General features: G+C 41.0%; 1 protein-coding gene across 4 annotated transcripts in view; it reads right to left on the bottom strand.

Annotated features, from left to right (window-relative positions):
* PARP4 (poly(ADP-ribose) polymerase family member 4) overlaps positions 1-27,400 on the bottom strand; it is a 121,523-nt gene that overhangs the window by 41,635 nt on the left and 52,488 nt on the right. For all 4 annotated transcript variants that reach the window (XM_058690589.1, XM_058690585.1, XM_058690592.1 and 1 more), the window contains 7 exons: positions 26,211-26,342; positions 25,352-25,438; positions 21,076-21,240; positions 20,362-20,408; positions 19,992-20,070; positions 13,119-13,256; positions 864-1,059 (listed from right to left, as the gene is read on the bottom strand). In XM_058690589.1, coding sequence (XP_058546572.1) covers positions 864-1,059; positions 13,119-13,256; positions 19,992-20,070; positions 20,362-20,408; positions 21,076-21,240; positions 25,352-25,438; positions 26,211-26,342 — 844 coding nt within the window. The remainder of the gene's footprint in view (positions 1-863; positions 1,060-13,118; positions 13,257-19,991; positions 20,071-20,361; positions 20,409-21,075; positions 21,241-25,351; positions 25,439-26,210; positions 26,343-27,400) is intronic.

A 27,400-nucleotide genomic window follows, 5' to 3' on the forward strand; every position in this document is an offset into this window, starting at 1 on the left:
TGCACTTTACAATGCAAAGTGTCCTGAATAAAATTACATGTAGACTTCTGTTCTGTAGCAGATTGCTCATGCAAAGTAAGATGTGGGGTGTCACAACAGCACAGGCAGCCTGGCCACGGCAGGGACACGTTCTCCTTCCAGGGCCTTGGTTTCCCCAGGCTTATCTGACCTCTGCCCAGCAGCAGCAGACCCTAGCTCCTTCATAAAAGGGCAGGTCTTCTGCTCAATGGGATGGAACGTAAGAATCATCAGGACCGGACTGCCCCCGCACTCTACTCTGGTTCTTTCCTCATTCCTGAAGTACCTTCTTCTGGTGGCTGACATGTCCCTGGACCCCCGCCTGGAGGATGGTATTGCTTTTCCTCTAAAAGGGCTGATCTGACGCTGGCCGAACCCTTACAGATTTTCCACATTGTGCTGATTTCACGTGTTCTGTCCATATGCTTGGGACCCTCATACATCTCAACCAAGGGTCTTGCATTTGGTTCAGCTGCTAGGAACACTAGTAGTATTTATAAAGCACTTGATATGTGACAGGCACTGTTTTAAATCCTTTACAGGAAGTAGCTCTGTCCTTAAAACAACACTGTGAGGTAGGAACTATCACCCTTATATTACAGATGAGGAAGCTGAGGTATAAAAAGTTCAAGTAATTGCCCAAGGTGACAGCCAGGGCTAGTAAGCGAGAGAGTTGGAATGTGAAGCCAGGGATCTGGCTCCGGTGTTCTGGTTCTTGAACTCCATGCTATGCTACCTCTTACTCCATAGGTGAGGTCAGGGTACTAACAGCCATCAGCTCTACTCATGAGCATGTTCATATCAAGGAGGAAGCACGCTTTGGACTGGGGCCAAAGAGCACTCACCTGTGCCAAACTTGACAATGTTTATCTTTTGCTTCTTTCCCACCAAGGACAGTGCATATAAGGCAATTTGCTTGGCTTGCAAGAATGTCGCACCCTCCATGGAAGCGGAGCAATCAAGACAAATAATCACTTCATTGTTCTCAGCTAGGTCAGGGAGTGTGATATCGAGGTCTGGTTGAAAAACAAGCATGCAGGCCTAAAAAAAGAAAAAAGGTGCTGGACTGGTGTTTATCTTAAACTGGTCTGGCTTGTTTACATTGGTATAGGCATGCCTTGGAGATATTGTGGGTTCGGTTCCGGAATACCACCATAAAGCAAGTATCACAATAAAGTGAGGTAAATAAAGGTTTTGGTTCCCAGCGCATATAAAGTTATGTTTACACCACAGTGTAGTCTATTAAATGTGCGATTGCCCCGTGTTGGGCTCTGTACTGACAGCAGGGAGCCTGCTTGGGATTTTCTCTCTCTCTCTCTGTCCCACTCACAATCTCTTTCTCTCTCAATCTCTCTCTCAGAAATAAATAAACATTAAAAAAAAATAGTTATTTTTTTGCTGCTGGAGGGTCCTGCCTCGATGTCAATGGCTGCTGACTGACCAGGATGGTGGCAGCTGAAGGCTGGAGTGGCTGTGGCAATTTCTTAAAATAAGATTAACAATGAAGTTTCCACATCTATTGACTTTCCCTTCCATGAGTGATTTCTCTGTAGCATGTGATGCTCCAGATGTGTAGCTGTGTAGATGTAATGTGTAGCCTGATGGCAGGGCTCGATACCATGACCCCGGGGTCATGACCTGAGTCAAAATCAAGAGTCAGACATGCTCAACTGACTGAGCCACCCAGGTGCCCTGATTCTGAGTTAATTTTTGAGTGGTGTAAGATAGTGGCCTAATTTCATTCATTTGCATGTAGATATCCAGTTTTCCCAGCACCAATTATTGAAAGGGCCATCCTTTTCCCGTTGAATATTCTTAGCTCCCTTGTCAAATATTAGTTGACAAACATGCATGGGTTTATTTCTGGGCTCTTAATTCTGTTCCATAGGTCTATGTGTCTGTTTTTACAACAGCATCACACTGTTTTGATTGCTACAGCCTTGCAGTATAGTTGGAAATCAGGAAGTGTGATGCCTCTAGCTTTATTATTCTTCCTCAAGATTGCCTGGGCTACTCAGGGTATTTTGTGGTTCCATCATGAAATATCTTACCATTTGTTTGTGCCTTCTTCAATTTCTTTCATCAGTGTCTTAAGGTTTTCAATGTATGTGTCTTTTACTTCCTTTGGTTAAATTTATTCCTAAGTATTTCCCCCAGGTGTCCCATGGTCTATAGTTTTCTTATAGTATCCTACAACTTTCCTGAATTTATTTATTAGTTCTAACAGTGCTTTAGTGGAATTTTTAGGGTTTTTTATACACGAGAGCAAGTTATCTGCAAACACAGAAAATTTTACTTTTTCCTTTCCTATTTGTATGCTTTTCATTTCTTTTTCTTGCCTAATTGTTCTAGCTAGGATTTCCAGTACTACATTGGATAGGAATGGCTAGAATAGGCACTCTTATTTCTGATTTTAGAGAAAAAGCTCTTAGTTTTTCATCGAGTCTGATGTTAGCTGTGTTTGTAATACATGGTCTTTATTATGTTGAGGTAACCTTCTATACTCAGTTTGTTCCAAGCTTTCATCATGAAAGGGTGTTGAATTTTTTCAAACCCTTCTTCTGCATCTATTGACAGGATCATATATTTTATTTTATTTTTATTTATTTTTAGTTTTTAAATGTTTATTTTGAGAGAGGGAGAGCAAGCAAGCAGGGGAGGGGCAGAGAGAGAGAGAGAATCCTAAGCAGGCTCTGTGCTGGCAGCATGGAGCCCGACACAGGGCTCAATCCCATGAACTGTGAGATCATGACCTGAGCCAAAAGCAAGAGTTGGACGCTTAACCCATTGAGCCACCCAGGCACCCCAATTTTTAAATTACTTTTTAAAAAGGACAATTTTTTTTGAGGTGGGAAGGGGCAGAGGGAGAGGGAGAAAGATAATTCCATGAAGGCCTCAGGCCCAGTGCAGAGCTTGACATAGGGCTCAATCTCATGACTATGAGATCATGACTTGAGCTGAAATCAAGAGATTTCGGACACTTAACTGATTGAGCCATTCAGGCACCCCATTTTCAAATTTTTTATTGATGTGTACTTGACACACAATGTTACATTAGTTTCCAGCGTACAAATAGTAATTTGACAAGTTCATACATTATGCTATGCTTATCACAAGTATAGCTACCATCTATTATAATGGCATTGACTATATTCTCTATGCTGTTCCTTTTATTCCCATGATTTATTCATTCCACAAGTGGAAGCTTGTATTTTTCTAGCATTCTTTCATTTCAAGAACTCTTTTTACCATTTTTCATAAGTCAGGTCCAGTGGTGATGAATTCCCTTAGCTTTTGTTTGGGAATGTATCTCTCCTTAATTTCTGAAGGACAGTTTTGCTGGGTTTATGCTATATTGTGATTTATAAGACATATATATTTGGTCAACTCATATATATTTTGTCTTTGTCCACTGTTCCTCACGTACATCTCCCAAAACCCTTGGGATTTCTGGGGTGCCTGGGTGGCTCAGTCCATTAAATATTGACTTCGACTTCAGCTGAGGTCATGATCTCATGGTTTGTGAGTTTGAGCTCAATGTTGGGCTCTGTGCTGACAGCTCAGAGCCTGGAGCCTGCTTTGGATTCTGTGTCTCCCTCTGTCTCTGCCTCTCCCTGCTCGCACTCTGTTTCTCTGTCTCTCAAAAATAAATAAACATTAAAAACATTTTTTTTAATCCAAAACCCTTGGAATTTCCTAAGTGATGAGAGTGATGAAGGTGTCTTTTGTTATGTTAATGAGGCGAGTTTTGGATCCCCACCTAAGGAGGGGGGCTGGTTGCTAGGAGAATCAACTATATGATCAGAGAGTTAGAACCTTCAGTCCTGTCCATAGACTCCTGGAAGGGCAGTGAGACTGGAGACTGAATCAATCTCCAATGGCCAATAATTCTTGCCAATCATGCCTATGTGATGAGGCCACCATTAAAACCCAAAAGATGGGTTTTGGAGAGCTTTCACATTGGTGAACACATGGAGATGTGGAAGAGTGGCGTGCCTGGAGGGAATGGAGGGTCTGTACCCTTTCCCCAGACCTTGCCGATGCATATCTGTCATCTGGCTGTGCCAGAATTACATGCCTTTGTAATCAACTGGTGGCCTAGGGAGTAAAATTCCTCTCTGAGTTCTGTGAGTTGCTCTAGCAAGCTAATAAAAACTGAGGAAAGGATTGTGGGAATCTCTGATTTATAGCTAGTTGGTCAAAGTACAGGTAACAACCTGGACTTACATAGTATAGTGGTATGTTGGGAAGCCCCCTACCTGCCTTTGGAACTGGGTCCAGAAACCCAAAAGAGCAGTATTCTTGGTTGGCAGTTTTTCCTCTCAACACTTTGAATATATCATCGCACTCCCTCCTGACCTCATGGTTTCTGCAGAAAAATCTGCTGATAGCCCTATGGGAGTTCCATTGTATGTGATGAGCCATTTTCTTCTTGCTGCTTTCAAAAGTCTCTCCCTGTCCTTGATTTTTAATATTTTAATTATAATGTATTTTAGAGTAATCTTCTTTCAATGGATCTTGCTTGGGGTCCTCTGAGCTGCCCGAACCTGGTTATTCATCTCTCCCTCAAGATTTAGGAAGATTTTAGCTATTATTTCTTTGAATAATATTTCCACCCCTTTCTCTCCTTTCCTGGGATGCCCATGATGCAAACATTCTTTTGCTAGATAGTGTTCCATAATTCATATAGGCTTTTTTCACTCATTTTCATTCCTTTTCTTTTTATTCCTTTAATTTCAAATGATCCATCTTCAAGTTAGTTGATTCTTTCTTCTGCATGATTAAGGGAGTTGGTGAAGCTCTGTCTTGAATTTTTCAGTCTGTCATTATTATTTTATTTTTTTTTTTGGTAAGCAGCAGTCACTGTGATTTATTTTTTTTTCTACCGAATCCATCCATTCTTTCTTTCTTTCTTTCTTTCTTTCTTTCTTTCTTTCTTTCTTTCTTTCTTTCTTTCTTTCTTTCTTTCTTTCTTTCTTTCTTTCTTTCTTTCAATATATAAAGTTTATTGTCAAATTGGTTTCCATACAACACCCAGTGCTCATCCCAAAAGGTGCCCTCCTCAATACCCATCACCCACCCTTCCCTCCCTCCCACCCCCCATCAACCCTCAGTTTGTTCTCAGTGTTTAAGAGTCTCTTATGCTTTGGCTCTCTTCCACTCTAACCTCTTTTTTTTTTTTTTTCCTTCCCCTCCCCCCTGGGTTTCTGTTAAGTTTCTCAGGATCCACATAAGAGTGAAACCATATGGTATCTGTCTTACTCTGTATGGCTTATTTCACTTAGCATAACACTCTCCAGTTCCATCCATGTTGCTAAAAAGGGCCATATTTCATTCTTTCTCATTGCCACGTAGTACTCCATTGTGTATATAAACCACAATTTTTTTTATCCATTCATCAGTTGATGGACATTTAGGCTCCTTCCATAATTTGGCTATTGTTGACAGTGCTGCTATATACATTGGGGTACAAGTGCCCCTATGCATCAGTACTCCTGTATCCCTTGGGTAAATTCCTAGCAGTGCTATTGCTGGGTCATAGGGTAGGTCTATTTTTAATTTTTTGAGGAACCTCCACACTGTTTTCCAAAGGGGCTGCACCAATTTGCATTCCCACCAACAGTGCAAGAGAGTTCCCGTTTCTCCACATCCTCGCCAGCATCTATAGTCTCCTGATTTGTTCATTTTGGCCACTCTGACTGGTGTGAGGATATATCTGAGTGTGGTTCTGATTTGTATTTCCCTGATAAGGAGCGACGTTGAACATCTTTTCATGTGCCTGTTGGCCATCCGGATGTCTTCTTTAGAGAAGTGTCTTATTCATGTTTTCTGCACATTTCTTCACTGGGTTATTTGTTTTTCGGGTGTGGAGTTTGGTGAGCTCTTCATAGATTTTGGATACTAGCCCTTTGTCCGATATGTCATTTGCAAATATCTTTTCCCATTCCATTGGTTGCCTTTTAGTTTTGTTGGTTGTTTCCTTTGCTGTGCAGAAGCTTTTTATCTTCAGGTCCCAGTAGTTCATTTTTGCTTTTAATTCCCTTGACTTTGGGGATGTGTCAAGTAAGAAATTGCTACGGCTGAGAACAGAGAGGTCTTTTCCTGCTGTCTCCTCTAAGGTTTTGATGGTTTCCTGTCTCACATTCAGGTCCTTTATCCATTTTGAGTTTATTTTTGTGAATGGTGTGAGAAAGTGGTCTAGTTTCAACCTTCTGCATGTTGCTGTCCAGTTCTCCCAGCACCATTTGTTAAACAGACTGTCTTTTTTCCATTGGGTGTTCTTTCCTGCTTTGTCAAAGATGAGTTGGTCATACTTTTGTGGGTCTAGTTCTAGGGTTTCTATTCTATTCCAGTGGTCTATGTGTCTGTTTTTGTGCCAATACCATGCTGTCTTGATGATGACAGCTTTGTAGTAGAGACTAAAGTCTAGGATTGTGATGCCTCCTGCTTTGCTCTTCTTCTTCAAAATTACTTTGGCTATTCGGGGCCTTTTGTGGTTCCATATGAATTTTAGGATTGCTTGTTCTAGTTTCGAGAAGAATGCTGGTGCAATTTTGATTGGGATTGCATTGAATGTGTAGATAGGTTTGGGTAGTATTGACATTTTGACAATATTTATTCTTCCAATTCATGAGCACGGAATGTTTCTCCATTTCTTTATACCTTCTTCAATTTCCTTCATAAGTTTTCTATAGTTTTCAGCATACAGATCTTTTACATCTTTGGTTAGATTTATCCCTAGGTATTTTATGCTTCTTGCTGCAATTGTGAATGGGATCAGTTTCTTTATTTGTCTTTCTGTTGCTTCATTATTAGTGTATGAGAATGCAACTGATTTCTGTACATTGATTTTGCATCCTACAACTTTGTTAAATTCATGTATCAGTTCTAGCAGACTTCTGGTGGAGTCTATCAGATTTTCCATGTATAATATCATGTCATCTGCAAAAAACGAAAGCTTAACTTCATCTTTGCCAATTTTGATGCCTTTGATTTCCTTTTGTTGTCTGATTGCTGATGCTAGAACTTCCAACACTATGTTAACAACAGCGGTGAGAGTGGACATCCCTGTCGTGTTCCTGATCTCAGGGAAAAAGCTCTCAGTTTTTCCCCGTTGAGGATGATGTTAGCTGTGGGCTTTTCATAAATGGCTTTTATGATCTTTAAGTATGTTCCTTCTATCCCGACTTTCTCAAGGGTCTTTAATAAGAAAGGTTGCTGAATTTTGTCAAAGGCCTTTTCTGCATCGATTGACAGGATCATATGGTTCTTATCTTTTCTTTTATTAATGTGATGTATCACATTGATTGATTTGTGAATGTTGAACCAGCCCTACATCCCAGGAAGGAATCCCACTTGATCATGGTGAATAATTCTTCTTTGAATTCTTGAATTCGATTTGCTAGTATCTTATTGAGAATTTTTGCATCCATATTCATCAGGGATATTGGCCTGTAATTCTCTTTTTTTACTGGGTCTCTGTCTGGTTTAGGAATCAAAGTAATACTGGCTTCATAGAATGAGTCTGGAAGTTTTCCTTCCCTTTCTATTTTTTGGAATAGCTTGAGAAGGATAGGTATTATCTCTGCTTTAAACCTCTGGTAGAACTCCCCTGGGAAGCCATCTGGTCCCGGACTCTTATTTGTTGGGAGATTTTTGATGACTGATTCAATTTCTTCGCTGGTTATGGATCTGTTCAAGCTTTCTATTTCCTCCTGATTTAGTTTTGGAAGAGTGTGGGTATTTAGGAATTTGTCCATTTCTTCCAGGTTGTCCAGTTTGTTGGCATATAATTTTTCATAGTATTCCCTGATAATTGCTTGTATCTCAGAGGGATTAGTTGTAATAATTCCATTTTCATTCATGATTTTATCTATTTGGGTCATCTCCCTTTTCTTTTTGAGAAGCCTGGCTAGAGGTTTACCAATTTTGTTTATTTTTTCAAAAAACCAACTCTTGGTTTCGTTGATATGCTCTACAGTTTTTTTAGATTCTTTTTTTTTTTTTTTTTTTTTTAAATTTTTTTTTTAATGTTTATTTATTTTTGAGACAGAGAGAGACAGAGCATGAACAGGGGAGGGGCAGAGAGAGAGGGAGACACAGAATCTGAAACAGGCTCCAGGCTCTGAGCTGTCAGCACAGAGCCCGACGCGGGGCTCGAACTCACAGACCGTGAGATCATGACCTGAGCCGAAGTCGGACGCCCAACCGACCGAGCCACCCAAGTGCCCCTAGTTTTTTTAGATTCTATATTGTTTATTTCTGCTCTGATCTTTATTATTTCTCTTCTTCTGCTGAATTTAGGCTGTCTTTGCTGTTCTGCTTCTATTTCCTTTAGGTGTGCTGTTAGATTTTGTATTTGGGATTTTTCTTGTTTCTTGAGATAGGGCTGGATTGCAATGTATTTTCCTCTCAGGACTGCCTTTGCTGCATCCCAAAGCGTTTGGATTGTTGTATTTTCATTTTCATTTATTTCCATATATTTTTTAATTCCTTCTCTAATTGCCTGCTTGACCCATTACTTCTTTAGTAGGGTGTTCTTTAACCTCCATGCTTTTGGAGGTTTTCCAGACTTTTTCCTGTAGTTGATTTCAAGCTTCATGGCATTGTGGTCTGAAAGTATGCATGGTATGATTTCAATTCTTGTATACTTATGAAGGGCTGTTTTGTGACCCAGTATGTGATCTATCTTGGAGAATGTTCCATGTGCACTCGAGAAGAAAGTATATTCTGTTGCTTTGGGATGCAGAGTTCTAAATATATCTGTCAAGTCCATCTGATCCAATGTATCATTCAGGGCCCTTGTTTCTTTATTGACCGTGTGTCTAGATGATCTATCCATTGTTGTAAGTGGGATGTTAAAGTCCCCTGCAATGACCACATTCTTATCCATAAGGTTGCTTATGTTTGTGAGTAATTGTTTTATATTTTGGGGGCTCCTGTATTCGGCGCATAGACATTTATAATTGTTAGCTCTTCCTGATGGATAGACCCTGTAATTATTATATAATGCCCTTCTTCATCTCTTGTTACAGCCTTTAATTTAAAGTCTAGTTTGTCTGATATAAGTATGGCTACTCCGGCTTTCTTTTGGCTTCCAGTAGCATGATAAATAGTTCTCCATCCCCTCACTCTCAATCTGAAGGTGTCCTCAGGTCTAAAATGAGTCTCTTGTAGACAGCAAATAGATGGGTCTTGTTTTTTTTAATCCATTCTGATACCCTATGTCTTTTGGTTGGCACATTTAGTCCATTTACATTCAGTGTTATTATAGAAAGATATGGGTTTAGAGTTGTTGTGATGTCTGTAGGTTTCATGCTTGTAGTGATGTCTCTGGTACTTTGTCTCATAGGATCCCCCTTAGGCTCTCTTGTAGGGCTGGTTTAGTGGTGACGAATTCCTTCAGTTTTTGTTTGTTTGGGAAGACCTTTATCTCTCCTTCTATTCTAAATGACAGACTTGCTGGATAAAGGATTCTCGGCTGCATATTTTTTTCTGTTCATCACATTGAAGATTTCCTGCCATTCCTTTCTGGCCTTCCAAGTTTCAGTAGAGAGATGGGTCATGAGTCTTATAGGTCTCCCTTTATATGTTAGAGCACATTCATCTCTAGCTGCTTTCAGAATTTTCTCTTTACCCTTGTATTTTGCCAGTTTCACTATGATATGTTGTGCAGAAGATTGACTCAAGTTATGTCTGAAGGGAGTTCTCTGTGCCTCTTGGATTTCAATGCCTTTTTCCTTCCCCAGATCCGGGAAGTTCTCAGCTATTATTTCTTCAAGTACACCTTCAGCACCTTTCCTTCTCTCTTCCTCCTCTGGAAGACCAATTATGTGTAGATTATTTCTCTTTAGTGCATCACTTAGTTCTCTAATTTTCCCCTCATACTCCTGGATTTTTTTATCCTTCTTTTTCTCAGCTTCTTCTTTTTCCATAATTTTATCTTCTAGTTCACCTATTCTCTCCTCTGCCTCTTCAATCCAAGCCGTAGTTGTCTCCATTTTATTTTGCAGCTCATTGATAGCATTTTTTAGCTCCTCCTGGCTGTTCCTTAGTCCCTTGATCTCTATAGCAAGAGATTCTCTGCTGTCCTTTATACTGTTTTCAAGCCCAGCGATTAATTTTATGACTATTATTCTAAATTCACTTTCTGTTATATTGTTTAAATCCTTTTTGATCAGTTCATTAGCTGTTATTTCCTGGAGATTCTTTTGGGGGGAATTCTTCCGTTTTGTCATTTTGTATAGTCCTTGGAGTGGTGCAGAACTGCAGGGCACTTCCCCTGTGCTGTCTTGAATAACTTGCGTTGGTGGGCAGGGCCGCAGTCAGACCCGATATCTGCCCCCAGCCCACCACTGGGGCCACAGTCAGACTGGTGTGTGCCTTCTCTTCCCCTCTCCTAGGGGCGGGATTCACTGTGGGGTGGCGTGGCCGGTCTGGGGTACTTGCACACTGCCAGGCTTGTGGTGCTGGGAATCTGGCGTATTAGCTGGATTGGCAAGGTGCACAGGGGTGGGAGGGGCAGGCTCAGCTCGCTTTTCCTTCGGAGATCCGCTTCGGGAGGGGCCCTGAGGCACTGGGAGGGAGTCAGACTCGCCAGAGGGATGGATCCGCAGCAGAAGCACAGCGTTGGGTGTTTGCATGGTGCAAGCAAGTTCCCTGGCAGGAACTGGTTCCCTTTGGGATTTTGGCTGGGGGATGGGCGAGGGACATGGCGCTGGCGAGTGCCTTTGTTCCCCGCCAAGCTGAGCTCTGTCATCCAGGGCTCAACAACTCTCCCTCCCGTTGTCCTCCAGCCCTCCTGTTCTCCGAGCAGAGCTGTTAGCTTATAACCTTCCAGATGTCAAGTCCCGCTTGCTGTCGGAACACACTCCGTCTGGCCCCTCCCCTTTTGCAAGCCAGACTCGGGGCTCTGCTTGGCCGGCTGCCACCCCTCTGCCCCGGCTCCCTCCCGCCAGTCCGTGGAGCGTGCACTGCCTCTCTGCCCTTCCTACCCTCTTCTGTGGGCCTCTCGTCTGCGCTTGGCTCCGGAGACTCCGTTCTGCTAATCCTCTGGCGGTTTTCTGGGTTCTTTAGGCAGGTGTAGGTGGAATCTAAGTGATCAGCAGGACGCGCGGTGAGCCCAGCGTCCTCCTATGCTGCCATCTTCCCAGGATCCTCCTGTCATTATATTCTTAAGCTCCAGACTTTCTGTTTGGTTCTTTTTTATGGTTTCTATTTCTATTAAACTTCTCATTTTGTTCACATGTTGTTTCCCTGATTTCGTTTAGTTGTTTATCTGTGTTCCCTTGTATTGTATGGAGTTTTCTTAAGGTGATTATTTTGAGTTTGTTGTCAGCAAATCATAGATCTACATTTCTTTGGGGTCAATTACAGGAGCTTTGTTAGTTTCCTTTGGTGGTGTCATGTTTGCCTAATTCTTTTTCTTTTCCTAATTTTTTTAATGTTTATTATATATTTTTAAGAGAGAGAGACAGAGCATGAGCAGAGGAAGGCAGAGAGAGAGGGAGACACAGAATCTGAAGCAGGCTTCAGGCTCTGAGCTGTCAGCACAGAGCCCAACACGGGGCTTGAACTCACGAACAATGATCATGACCTGAGCCAAAGTTGGATGCTTAACCAACTGAGCCACCCAGGCGCCCCTGTTTGCCTGATTCTTCATGATCTACATAACCTTGCACTGGTATCTGTGCATAACCTTGCACTAGTTTGGCAGGTAAAGACCTTTTCCTGTTGGCTCCCTGGTTGGTGCATTTACCTCTGGAATCACAATTGTGCAGAATTGGAGTCAATTTTGAGGCTGTTCCTAAGTCTATGGTGTGGTCTGCAGCTGATATTCTTGTTACCAGAGGGTTGAGCACGTCTGGTCCCTGGGTGGGTGGGTCTGCCTCGGAACCTGTTCGGTAGAGTCACCTGGGATGAGAATCCACTTCAGAGTCCATAGGTTCTCAGTCATCAGACCTATTACCAGGTACATGGATGGGTGTAGCTTCCACTAGGTCCCTGGAAATACTCCTGCCTAGTTGCTGGATGAGTCTCTAGTGGACAAGATTGGCCCTGGACTACAGTTGAGAGGGGCTGGAACCAAGCACCACAACTGTTTCAGGTTCCACAGCCATGACTGGCATCCGCAGACTTGGCTCTGAAGGTGAAGCTAGATGTGTTCCGTGGGGTCTCTGGGTGGACTGACCCTCCATAGCTGGAGGGCTGAAGCAGAGTATAAGGCCCTTTCTGGATCTCCTGAGGTGCAGACATGAGTATCCAATAGGTCCTATGCCAACAGGACTGCTTGTGGACTGCGGCCAGGAGGGGGTTAGAGCCGAGAATTTTCAGAATCTTCTGACAGCCTTTTCAGAATCTTCAAGGTTATAGATGGAAGTGTCCCTGGACTCACAGGCTTGCTTGAAGATTGTGACTGTGAGGAGGCTGGAGCCAAGTATAGGGTACTTTCAGGATATCTGGGGGCACAGATGGTGCCTGCAGCCAGGACCATGGTCAGCAAGTCAGCCGCCTGGGTGCAAGCCTGTCTTTTCAAAACAGTTCTCCTCACTTTTGAGCTGTATTGGCATTTCCAAATCTCCTAACTGGATCCCAAAGTTCCCAAATGGCACTTTGTCCATGGATAGATGCCAAATAATTGTTGTTGGCGGGGGGATACATGTGAAGGACATCTAGTTGGGCCATCTTGCTGATGTCATTCTCGATTTTTATTCTAATAAGAGATTCTTTGTCATAGGGACACAAATGGTCTTATGGCCATAAATAATTTTGTATCTGTTTTTACAGTATCAATATTTAAAAACTATAAAAATTCACAGACTAACAATGTAATGTCTGAAGGCATTTTTTGTTTTCAGTGGGGATTAAGGTAAAAAATAAAGTCATTATAGAGAAACATGCCACATGAGGAACTTGGTTGAAACCTCAGAAGTTTATCAATCCAGATCCCGTAAGTATTTTTAGTTGTAAAATCTTGGAATGGTGAGAGTTCATTTTGCAATGCTAGTTTTCCTGGACTAACAGTAACTTCCAAATTTAAATAATGTATTTGAAATATTTTTTTAATAGTGTCTCTCATTTTTAAGTAAGAAGGACCATACCTCACTTTCTTTTTCTGGATGTTTTTCGACCCACATTCTTGGGAGATGTGCATCAGATAAACCGACATGAAGGGAGAATCCATTGCTGTCTAAGGAGCTACCGTCCATGGTGCTAATTACAGCTTTGCAGTCTGTACTCTACAAAACAAACAACAATGACAACAAAGTAAATAATGGAATAATACCATAGTATCAGTTTGAAGTTGCCTTTCAAGTAGCAAACCCTTGCATAATTTATATAACTCCATTAGCAATCAACATTGTAGTCATAAATTCTAAAATTATGATGTTTTGAGAAGTGTGACCATTATTATATCAGTTACCCTCCTGAAATGCTAAGGTTGATGTACACAGTCAAATTTAGATACGTTTAAGACAGTCTCAAGTCCTGGATCCTAAGGTTATAGGTCTATGTATTCAGTTAGAACTATCTGGATATAGCAGAAAGTATACTAGATAATCATAACTTAGAATAGCATAAATAGAAACTTCAATGGAAATCTTATAATTATGACTAATTCTTTTTTTTTTTTTTAAAGCAAATGTATTTGTAGGTCATGTTGAATAGGGTAAAACCTATAGAGGGCACATCATGCAGGATCCAGATTAGACTGGAGTTATTTCAGGCACATGGGTGAAGAGTTTCATCCTATCCTTAGTGAGAAGGAAAAAGAGATTTGTAATTCACTGTGTGTTCAGGTTCTCATTTCAGAGTATGAGTTCAGTTATCAAGATAAAATTTTATCTTCATAAAATTTTAAATAAAAGAATCTATGTAGATATTCTTACACGGCTATCTGCTGTCAAATCATCTGGAATACAAAACACACAAGTGCAGGGAAGATGCCCCTGTTCAGAGCCTAGATGAGGTCAGCTACATTAGATGTGCACTTTGCTCATGCTCTCTATGAAAAAATGAACAAATATCAGGTGGAACTTTCAAATTTTAAAGCTGTCCATAATAAAATGAACTCCTTAATAAAGTAGTGCATTCCCCACTGCTAGAATTGTTTAAGCAAAGACAATTAACCATGTTTCTGGGATATTATACAGGGACTTTCTGCATTAAGGCAAAAAACTTTTTTTCCATTCTAAGAATCTGGGTTTCTGTTACCTAAATTTCTTCTACATAAATCGATTGACTTTTATGATGTTATATTGTGGGTTTTCTTTTCCTTAAAGATTTTCTTTTATTCTTTAACATGAATACATGTAGAATAAAGTGTTTGATTAACAAAAGGGGGAAAGGAGATACAATTTACCTCCAAATGACAATCCTTATCAATGAGAAAATTAAGTCATTTGACTTCTCATATAGCACTGAGACTATATAGAGAACTATAGGTAGATGATTCAAGATGCTATAATAAATTTGTCAAGTGGAAGATAAATTGAAAGATAAGAAGGAAGGTATGAATAGAAGAAAATTTGTCCGTAACAGAACCAAGGATGTTTTTGAAGCTTATGGAAACAGATTGATTAATTGTACCTGAAACAGAGTGACAAAATGATGACTATAATTTGTAGAGGATCAGAAATATGATGTAGATTGTGATTCTGACAGATTAATTTTTTAAAATTAATGTTATCTTTTAGTATTTTGTTGGTGGATTCCATAATGTTTTGCTATGAAAAAAATGTGTGTGCTACATCTCTTATTAAGAATGCCCTCTCTTGGGGCGCCTGGGTGGCGCAGTCAGTTAAGCGACCGACTTCAGCCAGGTCACGATCTCGCGGTCTGTGAGTTCGAGCCCCGCGTCAGGCTCTGGGCTGATGGCTCGGAGCCTGGAGCCTGTTTCCGATTCTGTGTCTCCCTCTCTCTCTGCCCCTCCCCCGTTCATGCTCTGTCTCTCTCTGTCCCAAAAATAAATTAAAAAAAAATTAAAAAAAAAAAAAAAAAAAAAAAAAAAAGAATGCCCTCTCTTACTTGCTAAATTTGGAAGATGATATGACTTGCATGAAGATTAATATTTATAATTATTTAGGTTGTCACTATGTGACTTCCATTGGTCCAATGAATGATTTTTAATCACTTTATTAAGAGATAGAAAATAGCTTTCCCATGTGTTCTGAACTCCTTAGTATGCCCTACAAACTACCTCATTTAATATGACAAGGTGTTTAGTAAAAAAAAAAAAAAAATTATGTCCCATATATACAGACATCCTTTATTCTGTAGGAAAGATGAATTTCTTGATATGTACCAGGCGTTGGTGAAGCAAATTAAAATTGAGTGATTCCCTGGATTTATAGTTAACTCTCATATTTTATGGCCTTTTTAAAAACTAATTTTAGTGCAAATTATCCCAGAAATACTGCAGAAAAAATGTCTAGAAGCATAACAACTACATACAGTAAAACCCTAGTAATAAATTATTAAACTATTTAAGCATTGGCTGTTAGCCCTAGGCGCAACTCTAAAATTATGGTTCCACAGAATTTTCTATCATCTTCTAAAACAAACTCCAAGTTGTAATACAGTCTTCTACTTCATATCAAAATTATATAAACATAATAAGTGATCCTGAATAATATGCGTCTAACAAAAGAAATATCCATTATTCTGGATATTTATTCTGTATTTATAATAATATTATATAGTATTTATTATACAGTATTCTGATAAATTAATGTGCCATCTTGTTTCAAATTCAGACAAATGTTAAAATATTATGTAGCAAGCAACACATATGAAATACTGAATGATCAACTAAATGGAGGCTTTACTTTGTTCAACCACTCTCATCCACCAATAAAAATTTTAAAATTACATATCATATATGCAAATTACTCCATCTTTCAAGCTTATAATAATCTTTGGGTCCTCTCACATAAATAAACAAATACTTAAAATATGTTGGTTTTTTCCCATATATCCCTGTACATTGTTTTGTTTTTTTTTTTTTTAATTTTAACTTGTTTTATTTTTTATTTTTTTTTTTAAATTTACATCCAAATTAGTAAGCATATACTGCAACAATGATTTCAGGAGTGGATTCCTTAGTGTCCCTTACCCATTTAGCCCATCCCCCCTCCCAAAACCCCTCCAATAACCCTCAGTTTGTTCTCCATATTTATGAGTCTCTTCTGTTTTGTCCCCCTCCCTGTATTTATATTGTTTTTGTTTCCCTTCCCTTACGTTCATCTGTTTTGTCTCTTAAAGTCCTCATATGACTGAAGTTCTACGATTTTTGTCTTTCTCTGACTGACTAATTTCACTTAGCATAATACCCTCCAGTTCCATCCATGTAGTTGCAAATGGCAAGATGTCATTCTTTTTGATTGCTGAGTAATACTCCAATGTATATATATACCACATCTTCTTTATCTATTCATCCATTGATGGACATTTGGGCTCTTTCCATACTTTGACTACTGTTGATAGTGCTGCTATAAACATGGGGATGCATGTGTCCCTTCGAAACAGCACACCTGTATCCTGTGGATAAATGCCTAGTAGTGCAATTGCTAGGTTGTAGGGTAGTTCTATTTTTAGTTTTTTTGAGGAACCTCCATACTGTTTTCCAGAGTGGCTGCACCAGCTTGCATCCCCAATTATGACTAATTCTTAAATTACGTTTTCATAAACATAGAATCACTTTTGGAAATGTGAATTATATGCTTTAAACAATAAAGGCAATGTGATAGACTGTGAAATGGCCTCAAGGTTTTTCCATTCCTGTGTGCTGGCCCCTTTGCAATGCAACTTTGCAGCTCTTCCTGTCAGGAAGTGGCCTTTCTCTGCCTTTGAATCCAAAGTTGGCCAGTGTGACTTGCTTTGGTCAATGGGATATTGGCAGATGTGATGCAAGAGGCTTGGAAAATGTTTGTGCAGTGAGTTTCGCCTTGCCCTGTTGCTGTTGAGAACTCTCCCACTACCATACACATGAAGCTGAGCTAATCTGATGAAGAGAGACACGTGGTCGTCACCCCAAATGACACCAGGCCAATAGCCAGGTATTAGAATAAGACCATTCTAGACCATCTTGTCCCAGCCAAGCCAGTGCAGCCCATTAGAACTTCCCAGCCATGGGGCGCCTGGGTGGCGCAGTCGGTTAAGCGTCCGACTTCAGCCAGGTCACGATCTCGCGGTCCGTGAGTTCGAGCCCCGCGTCGGGCTCTGGGCTGATGGCTCGGAGCCTGGAGCCTGTTTCCGATTCTGTGTCTCCCTCTCTCTCTGCCCCTCCCCCGTTCATGCTCTGTCTCTCTCTGTCCCAAAAATAAATAAAAAACGTTTAAAAAAAAAAAAAAAAAAAAAAGAACTTCCCAGCCATGGGGTGCCTGGGTGGCTCAGTCGGCTAAGCGTCCGACTTCGGCTCAGGTCACGATCTCGCAGTTCATGGGTTCGAGCCCCGCATCGGGCTCTGTACTGACAGCTCAGAACCTGGAGCCTGTTTCAGGTTCTGTGTCTCCCTCTCTCTCTGACCCTCCCCTGATCATGCTCTATCTCTCTCTGTCTCAAAAATAAATAAACGTTAAAAAAAAAAAAAAAAAAAAAAAAGAACTGCCCAGCCAATTCACAAAACTGTGAGAAATAACAAATGTTATTGTTTTAAACCATAAAGTTTTGAGATTGTTTGTTTCAGAGCAAAAGCTACCTGATGCAGAGGGCTTCTTGTTCAGGATGGACTAAATGCATGTGTTTATCTCCATTCTCTACCAAAATCCTAAAACCCCCTACCATAAGAGGGAATCAATTAGAGCGTATCAACCTTTAAAGACATGGAGAATAGGAACGAAGACGATCGCAGATGAGAGATCTTAACAAAGCTGACAGAGGTGTGGTGGAAGGTGTACAGAGAGTGGAAGAAGCTACCAACTGGGTGGAGGACTGCAGCGACCCAGGAAGGGTCACACCTTGGAGGTACTGCAGAAAACAACAGTACTAGTGAGGAGAGTATGCACTCAGTTGCCTTGGTGCAGACCTCCTCCCTGCTCTAAGTAGCCAAGCAGCTAGCACCGAAAGCTAGCGCCCTGTTCTCTCAATTAAGGAAACTGAAGATTCATTACTTACAGAAATTCAAGCAAAGAGTATCTACAGGAATCCTAGGTATACCGAAGCATAGGTGTGCAGTGACGTAAACTGGGGAAGGACGTGCAAGGTGGCATCCTAAGTGTGGGCCCCTCAGTCCCTCTCCCCAGTCATACTTTATGAATACCCTAGAGGAGTTCTGAATAACTGCAGAAAAGCTAAAACACCACCATGAGACTCACCATCAAACAGCCAGCCAGTTGCCAGGGCCTCCTGTGCAGGGCCTCCCATCCACTCGCCCTACCTCACAGCATCTAGCTAGCTTTGTGTGTGTCTCAGTTAGACACGAGCACAGAGGGGTCACCCAGGCATTTGAGGAAAAGCCTCTAACACAAAATATAGAGAACAAAAAGCAAAAGCCAGAAGGAAAAGAGAGCTCAAAGAAAAAGGACACAACACAGGGAAGAGAAGAAAAAATGTATTTTCAGAGAGACAAGAAAGAGAAGGTACTGCATTCATGAAACACACAAAGATGCTATAAAAAAGGAATATTCATTCATTCATTCATTCATTCATATTTTAGAGAGAGAACACATGAGGGAGAGGCAGAGGGAGAGAGAGAATCCCAAGCAGGCTCCATGCTCAGTGCAGAGCCTGATGTGGGACTCGATCTCATGACCCCGGAATCATGACCTAAGCCAAAATCAAGAGTTGGACACTGAACCGACTGAGCCACCCAGGTGCCCCCCAAGAGTAATATTTACAGAGCACAAAAGAGCTCTTGCAAATTAAAAATATTAGAACTAAAATAAAAATTTCAGTAGAATGGTTGGAATTTAAAATTGAAAAAATCACTCAGAAAGTAGAACAAGAAAACAATACAACGGTCAACAGGAGAAAAAAAGAAAGAAAACTAGAGGCTCCATCCAGGGGACACCTGATTGAAAGGCAATGCAAAAGGTACAGGAGAGAGGAACAACTTATTTTTAAAAATATAACAAAAATTTCCAGCACTAAAGGCTACGAGTTGCATACAATGAATGAGTATCACCTTCTTATAAAATTTCAGAATACCAGGGATAAACAGAAGATCTGAAATTCTTGTAGAAGTTAAAACAAAACAAAACAGATTACATACAAGGAATGGGGGATAAGAATAGCATTTAAGTTCTCAGAAGTATCACTAGAAGCTAGAAGATAACGTTTTCAGTATTTTCAGAGGGTGATTTTCAACCCGAGATGAAAACCTCAACAAATGATCAGCATTAACACATGGGATGAGGACAGCTTCAGGCACTGCTGCCCACACACTCCACCTACTCAGGAAGTGAATGGAGGCTGTGCTCTGCCAATGGAAGGAGTAACACAAGAAAGAGGGTAAGGAACAAAAGTCCTGCAAAGGAGAATCAGAAAAGAAAGGCCCTGGGACAACCCCTGCCCTGCAGTAACCAGGCTGGGCTGCAGTGGAGACACGGAAAAGGAAGAGGGTCTCAGGGGGAAAACATTTCCGAATTACTGGGAGCATTCAGCAGTGAAAAACAGTATTCCGAAGAGTTTTAATCTGTGTGTGACTGAGGGTAGCGGAGAGGCAAGATAATCAGATTTTCATCTACCGCAGTAAGAAGCCAAAAAAATACTTTTGAAATAGATGAGTCAAGAACAAGCAGTAAAAAAATGTATCATTCACAACTTTGGAGGCCAGCAGAAAGGAGGTAAAGTATTTAAAGCGGTTCACTGTCTCTGGAGGCGGGTCTGGAAGCGGCAGGGTAGAACCGACTGCAGCTTGCTGTAGAAGCCGTTGTTAGCATTATGATTACGTAACTTTTTAAGCCATCAAGTATTGCCTGATAAAACTATGCTAAAATAAGAGCTCTTAGAGAATAAACCAAAGATTTACTAACCTTTTGTTTCAGTTCATGTGTATCACTAGAAATGAATTCAATCACATATGGCATCTCAATGGACATACACAAAGAGAAGCTACCAAAAAAGAAGAGAAAGTTGTCTGAGTCTATAATCTTAAATATTAAACAACTACTTGTAGTCATTTTTTAAAATTATATATATATACACATATATAATATACATATAAATATGCATATATAAATATGTATATATAATTTTAATATACATATTTATATATAATTTTTAAGTTATATATAAATAAATATATATAATACATATGTAAATATGTATATATACATAATTTTAAATGAAAATTTAAAACCAGTCCATTCAATGACTGGTGGGTTTTATATTTTTGGTACTAACCTTTGCTTTGTTCCTATTTCCTTTACATAAATCTTCTCTACTGTATCCTGTTAAAAGAAAAATATACATGTATAACTAAGTATCTACTAAGTTTCACAATGAGACCTCAAAGCTGAAAGTAGTGTTGCCAAGGCCACAACCTACAGCAGCTATGAGACAGCTGGTCTCATGTTGGAGTGGCGAGACACAGAACATTTGGTCATGGAAAAACAGTAACTTCTAAAATGCAACTGATATTGGGGATTATTTATGACCATTTTCATAGAGATTTTCAACTATACCTATATCTCTATGAGTGTATATGCACACATATACCTATACACCTATATATACATATACACATACACATAGAAACACAGTTTAGATAAATACATACAAAATAGGAACAAAGTGTTAACCAGTAGCTTTGGGCTACTATCTCTGGCAATGGAATTAAGGGTTGTTTAAATTTTCCTCTTTGGTTTCTTGGCATTCTTTATGCTTATCTAAATTATTCATAATGAACAAGTAGAGACACAAAAATTTTTTAAGTGACTGAACAGAATAAAAATATAATACCCATTGAGTGTAACTGTGCCTTGTATCTAAATGCAGAAATGTCAGCAAAACGGATTTTGCACCACGAAGATTAGATTATTTTGGATACTTTTTCTTCCCTGTGAATAAATCACCAAAAAAAAACCTCTTCTTTAAATCTTTCTTAAGCATACGAACCTGACTGTTTTCATTCAAAGCTCTGTCCTGTTGCCAGGGTGCTACGGTGGCGGGCATGAAGAAGACGGCCCTGGTGCCTTGGATGCTGAGTTCCATGATGTAGGTAATTTTGATCAGGACCTTAGCCTTAGGGGGTAGATTTCCAACACTAACAGTAAAAACATCCTGAAATAGAAACACATTACTCAGCTTTCCACTCAAAAGCATATGCATTCTATGCTAGTTAATCCCCCCTATTACATGAGCCACTTAAATTACAATCTGCCAGAGTCTTCCTCAGAAAATGAGCATATACCATTTTGTTGTGCTAAGGGAGAATCCTGGAGCGGGTCCCCAGGGGTGGGAACGGTGTGACATCTACAAAGGGCAGAGGGAGGGGAGGCCCCCTGGAAGCAGGACCCCACCCTGACTGGGGAGCCTCACCGTCCTTGTCCTCGCACAGAGGCCCTGGGCACGGGGCTCTGCACAGCCAGCCTCCAGACAGCCCCTTCTGGAAGGGCCTGTAGCCTCTCCGACCTCCACAGCATCTGGCGGTAATTCTGTCAGGAGCCAGAGAGCTTCAGCTGTTCTCGCTAACTTGCTCCTCACTTAATTCTTTCACCCTACAGTTTACTCATCATTTTATTTAGAAAAGGCATTTCATTTTCTTTTAAAGGGGCATTATAATCACTGCATAAGGAGACAGACTCATGAATGACTAGGGCAGAAAAAAGACGGAACAGATCTATTTTTTCTGATCCTACACAGAGAAGCTCTTAATACCCCAAGCGTATCTTCCGTTCTGCTTGACTGTACTGCCATAAAATTCAGTATGTTTAGGAGCATATAATACTAATGATAATATCCATTTGCAAGAACACCCAATGAAGAAATGGATTCCAACGAAGGGATAAACAATGGAGAGATGATTCGTAAACAGTGTTTGTCCTTGAAAGAAGTGCATAAAAACCTGGGGCTCATTTGAGGGACTGCCACGGGAATAGAGTGGGGCTGCACTTCCGTTTCTATGTAGGCTACAGATGCAAGATGTCACTTCTGTTGCAACAAGCCGGATAATCTACAAAACTGTAACTTGTCTTGAACTGCCAGAACACTGAGTTGCAAGGCAGCCAAGTGAACTGAATTCCAAAGAGTGATGAGCCCCTCAAGGCACAGATGGGGCACGGGAACTGTGGATTCCCCTACGGGCTCCGAGGGGGCTAGCATCTTGGTCTAGAGTAACAGGGAAGCTAGCCCTCACTCGGCAGCTTCTGTCCATGGAGGCTGGGTCCTTGATTCAGCTTCTCCCAGCTTCCGACCTGGCCTCGAAATTTCCTCTGCATTTCCTCATTAACTCTTTATTTACCCTTTCCTGTTACTTCCCTGCTTAAATATTTGGGACGACAAACTAGACCTCTATCTTTGTAAATAGTGTATGAAGAGTAGTGAGGCAGATATGCACTGTTGCCAGAGGAGCAGAAAGCAGTGGTACCTGTCCTGGGTGAAGGCAAGGACAACTGTAGTTTTCCCTTACGTGGAGAGACGCTGAAGCCAAGGCTTTTTAAACATACGTGTCTTTTAAGTTAAGCAAACAGGGGCACCTGGCTGACTCAGTCAGTAGAGCATGCTACTCTTGATCTCAGGGTCATGAGTTCAAGTCCCATGCTGGGCATAAAGCTTACTTAAAAAAGAAATTAAGCGAGCAGATGGAGTCTGGACATTCCAAGCAGAAGAATGAGGGCCTCTGCAAATGGCATTATGTTTTCAAGATGACGAATAATAGCTCAGGCTCACTGGGGTTTGAAGTGGGAGGAAGGACGTAGTGCAATGAGGCTGAGGCAGGTGAGGCCAGGCTTGGGAGGGTCTTGGGCACCGTACTGATGGGCTGAGGGGATGACGGTGGGCCCCACAGTAGTGGCCATAGGAGAGGTGGTGAGATGGGCAGGCCTCCTAAGCTGGTAAGAAACCTGAACAGATGATTACTTGGAGATGGATGATGGACAACAGGGAAGGGAGGACCGAAGGGTGATGCCCTGGGTTCCCGCCTGGCCGACTGCGTAAGTGGTGACGCCATTATTACCACCAGAAAAACAGGAGAAGGAAACAGTTTGGAGGGGAAGGGAGGGGAACGAAATCAGCTTTAGACCTATCGCCTAATAAATACGTGTGGTTTTTAAAAATATTTTCAATTACGGACTTCATGACCACTCCACCTCGTTCTTTTTAACCTTACTTCAAAATGCACTAAATATAAGATTAATTTAGATAGATATATCCTAAAGGTGGGCCAAGGCAAAATTGAGTCTAGTAACTTTGACAGACTCTTTATTGTGCCTTAATCCAAGGAATCTTAGGAAGAGAAAAAACTGTATACTTTAAAGCTGAATTAGACTTAAGCTTCCTCAAGCCAGAAAGCTAGGGAATCTGGGCATGGCAGCTCAGGTCTTTTTCTGCTTTCCCTTTGCCAACCAACACTTAAAGGCAGGGTCCCAGGGCTGCATCCTTGCATGATGCCCAATGTGTCACCATGTCAATTTAGGGCCTCCCACGATGACTCCCAGATCCCCACGCCCAGTGCAGACCTTTCTCCTGATGCCTGACCAGCTGTCTCAGGGACCTGTCCCCACAAAGTCCCATCAGTCTCTTAGACTCATCATCTCCTCCTGCACTTGTCACTTCCACACCCACGAAGCATCTGCTTCTCTCAAATCCCTGCCTTGATGAACAGCCACACTGATCCCAGTGTTACTCTTGACTCGTTTCTCCCTGCCACACCCTCCAATCTGGCTTCAGTCTGTGCCCTCCACCGCCCTGGCATCTTTCGGATGTGCTGCATCCTCTCCGTTTCCACTGTCACTACCTGAGCAGTTTAGTTTGGGCCCTCATCCCACCTCTTGCCTAGATTACCACAAGGGCCACCAAACTCCTCTCCGTGACAGTCTGCATGTTTGTGTTCCCCCCCAAACCCATAGGTTGAAACCCTGACACCCACTGGGATGGTATTAGGAGGTGCGGCCTTTGGGAAGTAATCAGGTTTCAATGAGGCCTCATGATGGAATTAGTGTCCCCATAAGAAGAGGAAGAGACTAGCACCTACTCTCTGCTATATGAGGAAACCAGGAAGAAATCCACCATCATCATTTTGGACCTCCCTCCCTTCAGAACTGTAAGAAATAAGTGTTTGTTGGTAAAGCCAACTTAGCAAACTAGACAATCTCCCCTGCCCCGAGGTGTCCCTCAGGCCACTCCAACCTTCTCATCACCACTTGAGTGTTCTTTCTCAAAGGCAATTCTTATCAGTGTCACTCCAGCCAAGTTGAAATATTTCTATTTTCCCAAGGAACCATGCTTTTTCAGGTCTGTTACAGCCTGTGTATGTGTCTCCCCTCTGTCTGCAGGCCCTTACCTCTTAGGTTACCTGGAGAATTCCTGCTTATCTTTCAAAAGAAGAAATCTAGTAGGCATGGTAACTGTACCTGCTTCCAGATTCTCCACAATTTTATCCCTATGAAAGCAATTAATCAGAATGAAAAGAATCTGGACCTGTCTCCGGACTCTGCAGAAATGCCTCCCTGGGATATGATTTGGTGGAAACTGGATAAATTGCTACATAGGCTTAGTTCTAAGAAAAATGTATATACAGTGGACCCTTGAACAACATGGGGGTTAAGGGCACTGATCCCCATACAGCCAAAAATCTGCTTATAACTTTTGGCTCCCTAAAGATTTAACTACTAATAGCCTATTGCTGATTGGAAGCCTTACTGATAACATAAACAGTCAATTACCACATGTTTCGCATGCTATATGTTATATACTATAATCTTACAATGAAGTAAGTTGGAGAAAAGAAACTGTTCCTAAGAAAATCATAAGGAAGACAAATTTACAAGGCTGTACTGTATTTATCCAAAAAAATCTGCCTAAAAGTGCATCTATGCAGTTCAAACCTGTGTTGTTCAATGGTCAACCGTATATTACACTCTTTTACCAGAAGATGAAGATTACGTACCCCAAATGTATTTTCATTGTCACTTCTGGGAAACTCTGTTCCCAAGGACAGAAGTAGCTGTTCTTATTTGTTTGGCAATTCTGACACCGTTTTCTCCCGCATTCAGGTAAGCCAAATGGTTCTGACCAGCTTGACCTCCCCTCACTAATGGCAAGTTAAACTCTAGGCCTAAAACAGCATAAATTATCCCAGTTTCTACTAGGAATTTCATGTTTCAAGTCCTATTCCAACTCTTTCTCCCTTCTGGTAAGTATGTTAGAGGAATGCATGAATATCAAGCCCTACGGGTGCATCCTGGTCCATCAAGTAAGCGCCATGGCCTTGACTGATGGCTTCTCGGTATTCACGGCGGGCTGCTTCCTTCTCTTTAACCTGGAAAAGATTATTTTCAAGCCAGTCATAACATGAATAGTGATTTCAGACTTTAACAAGAAAAACTTCATCAATATTTATTAAAACCTATGCAAAACCAGAAAACTAAGCGTCTAAGGTGAAATGAAACCTATATAAAGTAGCCATTAAAATGTAATTACCTAATAAGAATTTGAATATTAAAAGGCCAAAATGATGATGTTGGGACCAAAATATTTCAGTCAATAGTGAAAAAAATATTTGATTGGGATTTTATGTTGAACAAAAATAATAAGTTAAATCTTAAATTTAATAAAATAGCAGTTATTGCAATTGTGGGCTAATCCTTAGAATAAACAAAGAATGTATCACTTGTTATTTCTTTTGGTACACCCTTTCTTACAACAATAGCCATCACCTCAGTCCGTCTGTTACAGCAGGGCGCAGAGGGTCATTGTTTGCAAAACTGTATAAGGGCTTCACCAATTTTCCAATGTGCCTCTCTTAAACTTTTGATACTGAAATTGATCTTTTCTGAAGTGCTAGGCAAAGAATTTGCAAGGCACTGACTGATGAACACTGGACGGACAGGAACAGAAACCAGTTAATCAGGGAGGGATGTGTCCCAGGAAGCCAACTGTCCAAGTGCTTGGTTCTTCAAAGATTATTTCTGTCTTATGACAAGGTTGCTACTCAACCTTATAGCTATGGGGACTCAGATGAGAAACATTTGAGTAAATGGGAAACTTACTTTGAAACCAAAGAGCGATCGCAGTGCATTTTCTCCCCTTACCTCTCCTACTATGTGTTTCCCATTGATGAATGCTTCAAAACCACAGACAGCCGCCTTATCATCCAAGGGAAAAATATATTTTGCCTCAATGGGCACAGAACTTTGATTTGTATATGTCTGAAAAACAATGACCTGAAGAAGAACAAAAAATCCATGTACCTGATGAAACCATATGGAACAACATTTGCAGGAACAACTATTAACGGAAACTACAATGTATATTTTCTTTCAATTGCTTGAATTTGCATCATGTCCCTCAAACTCCCAATCCTGGCTTCAGGGGCTAGAGCATTCTACAGTTACGGTGTAGAGTCCATGTTACATTATAAAACATAGTAGCTACATCTTTAGGAAATTCATACACACATGGCTAGAATAAAAGTCACTAGTATTACAATATTGCAAACAATGGCTTAACAGAACCAATGCAACTTCCGTTAAGGCGGCAACAGAATGGTCCCTTCATGTGTGGATCTTGATCTCTCCTTGGTGTCACATGGGCCCAGACACTATTCCAGAAGGGTTCTTATATCTGGCCTGTTTTCAGGTCTTGGCACTTCTTCCTTTACCTCTCTGTGCACAGCCCTCCATGGGTTTTCTCATCCATGCTCATTTCTTCCTGTCTAGACGACTCCTGAATTAATCTTTTCCACTCCTACATGCTGTCTCTATTCCTATCAGATTAATTTTACTAAATGGACTGTGTTCATCACATCACTCCCTTGCTTAAGAAAAGGCCAGTCTTTAAACATTTGAAAATTAAAAAAAAAAAACAAAAACACCTAGACATATAATAAACAGTAACATTTAAACATGTGGCAATAATGAGGAAAAAATATTTAACCATTTGTCATTAATAACCTCTGGGAAGAGAGTGAAATGAAAAATTAAAAAGAATAGGGGCGCCTGGGTGGCTCAGTCGGTTAAGCGTCCGACTTCAGCTCAGGTCACAATCTCACGGTCCGTGAGTTCGAGCCCCGCGTCAGGCTCTGGGCCATCAGCCCAGAGCTCTGGGCTGATGGCCCAGAGCCTGGAGCCTGCTTCCGATTCTGTGTCTCCCTCTCTCTCTGCTCCTCCCCCGTTCATGCTCTGTCTCTCTCTGTCTCAAAAATAAATAAACGTTAAAAAAAAAAAAATTAAAAAGAATAAAGGTGGGATGGCTGGGTGGCTCAGTCTGTTAAGTGTCTGAG

This window comes from Neofelis nebulosa, chromosome 1, assembly GCF_028018385.1.
Source record: "Neofelis nebulosa isolate mNeoNeb1 chromosome 1, mNeoNeb1.pri, whole genome shotgun sequence".
In the NCBI taxonomy this organism is placed as follows: Eukaryota; Metazoa; Chordata; class Mammalia; order Carnivora; family Felidae; genus Neofelis; species Neofelis nebulosa.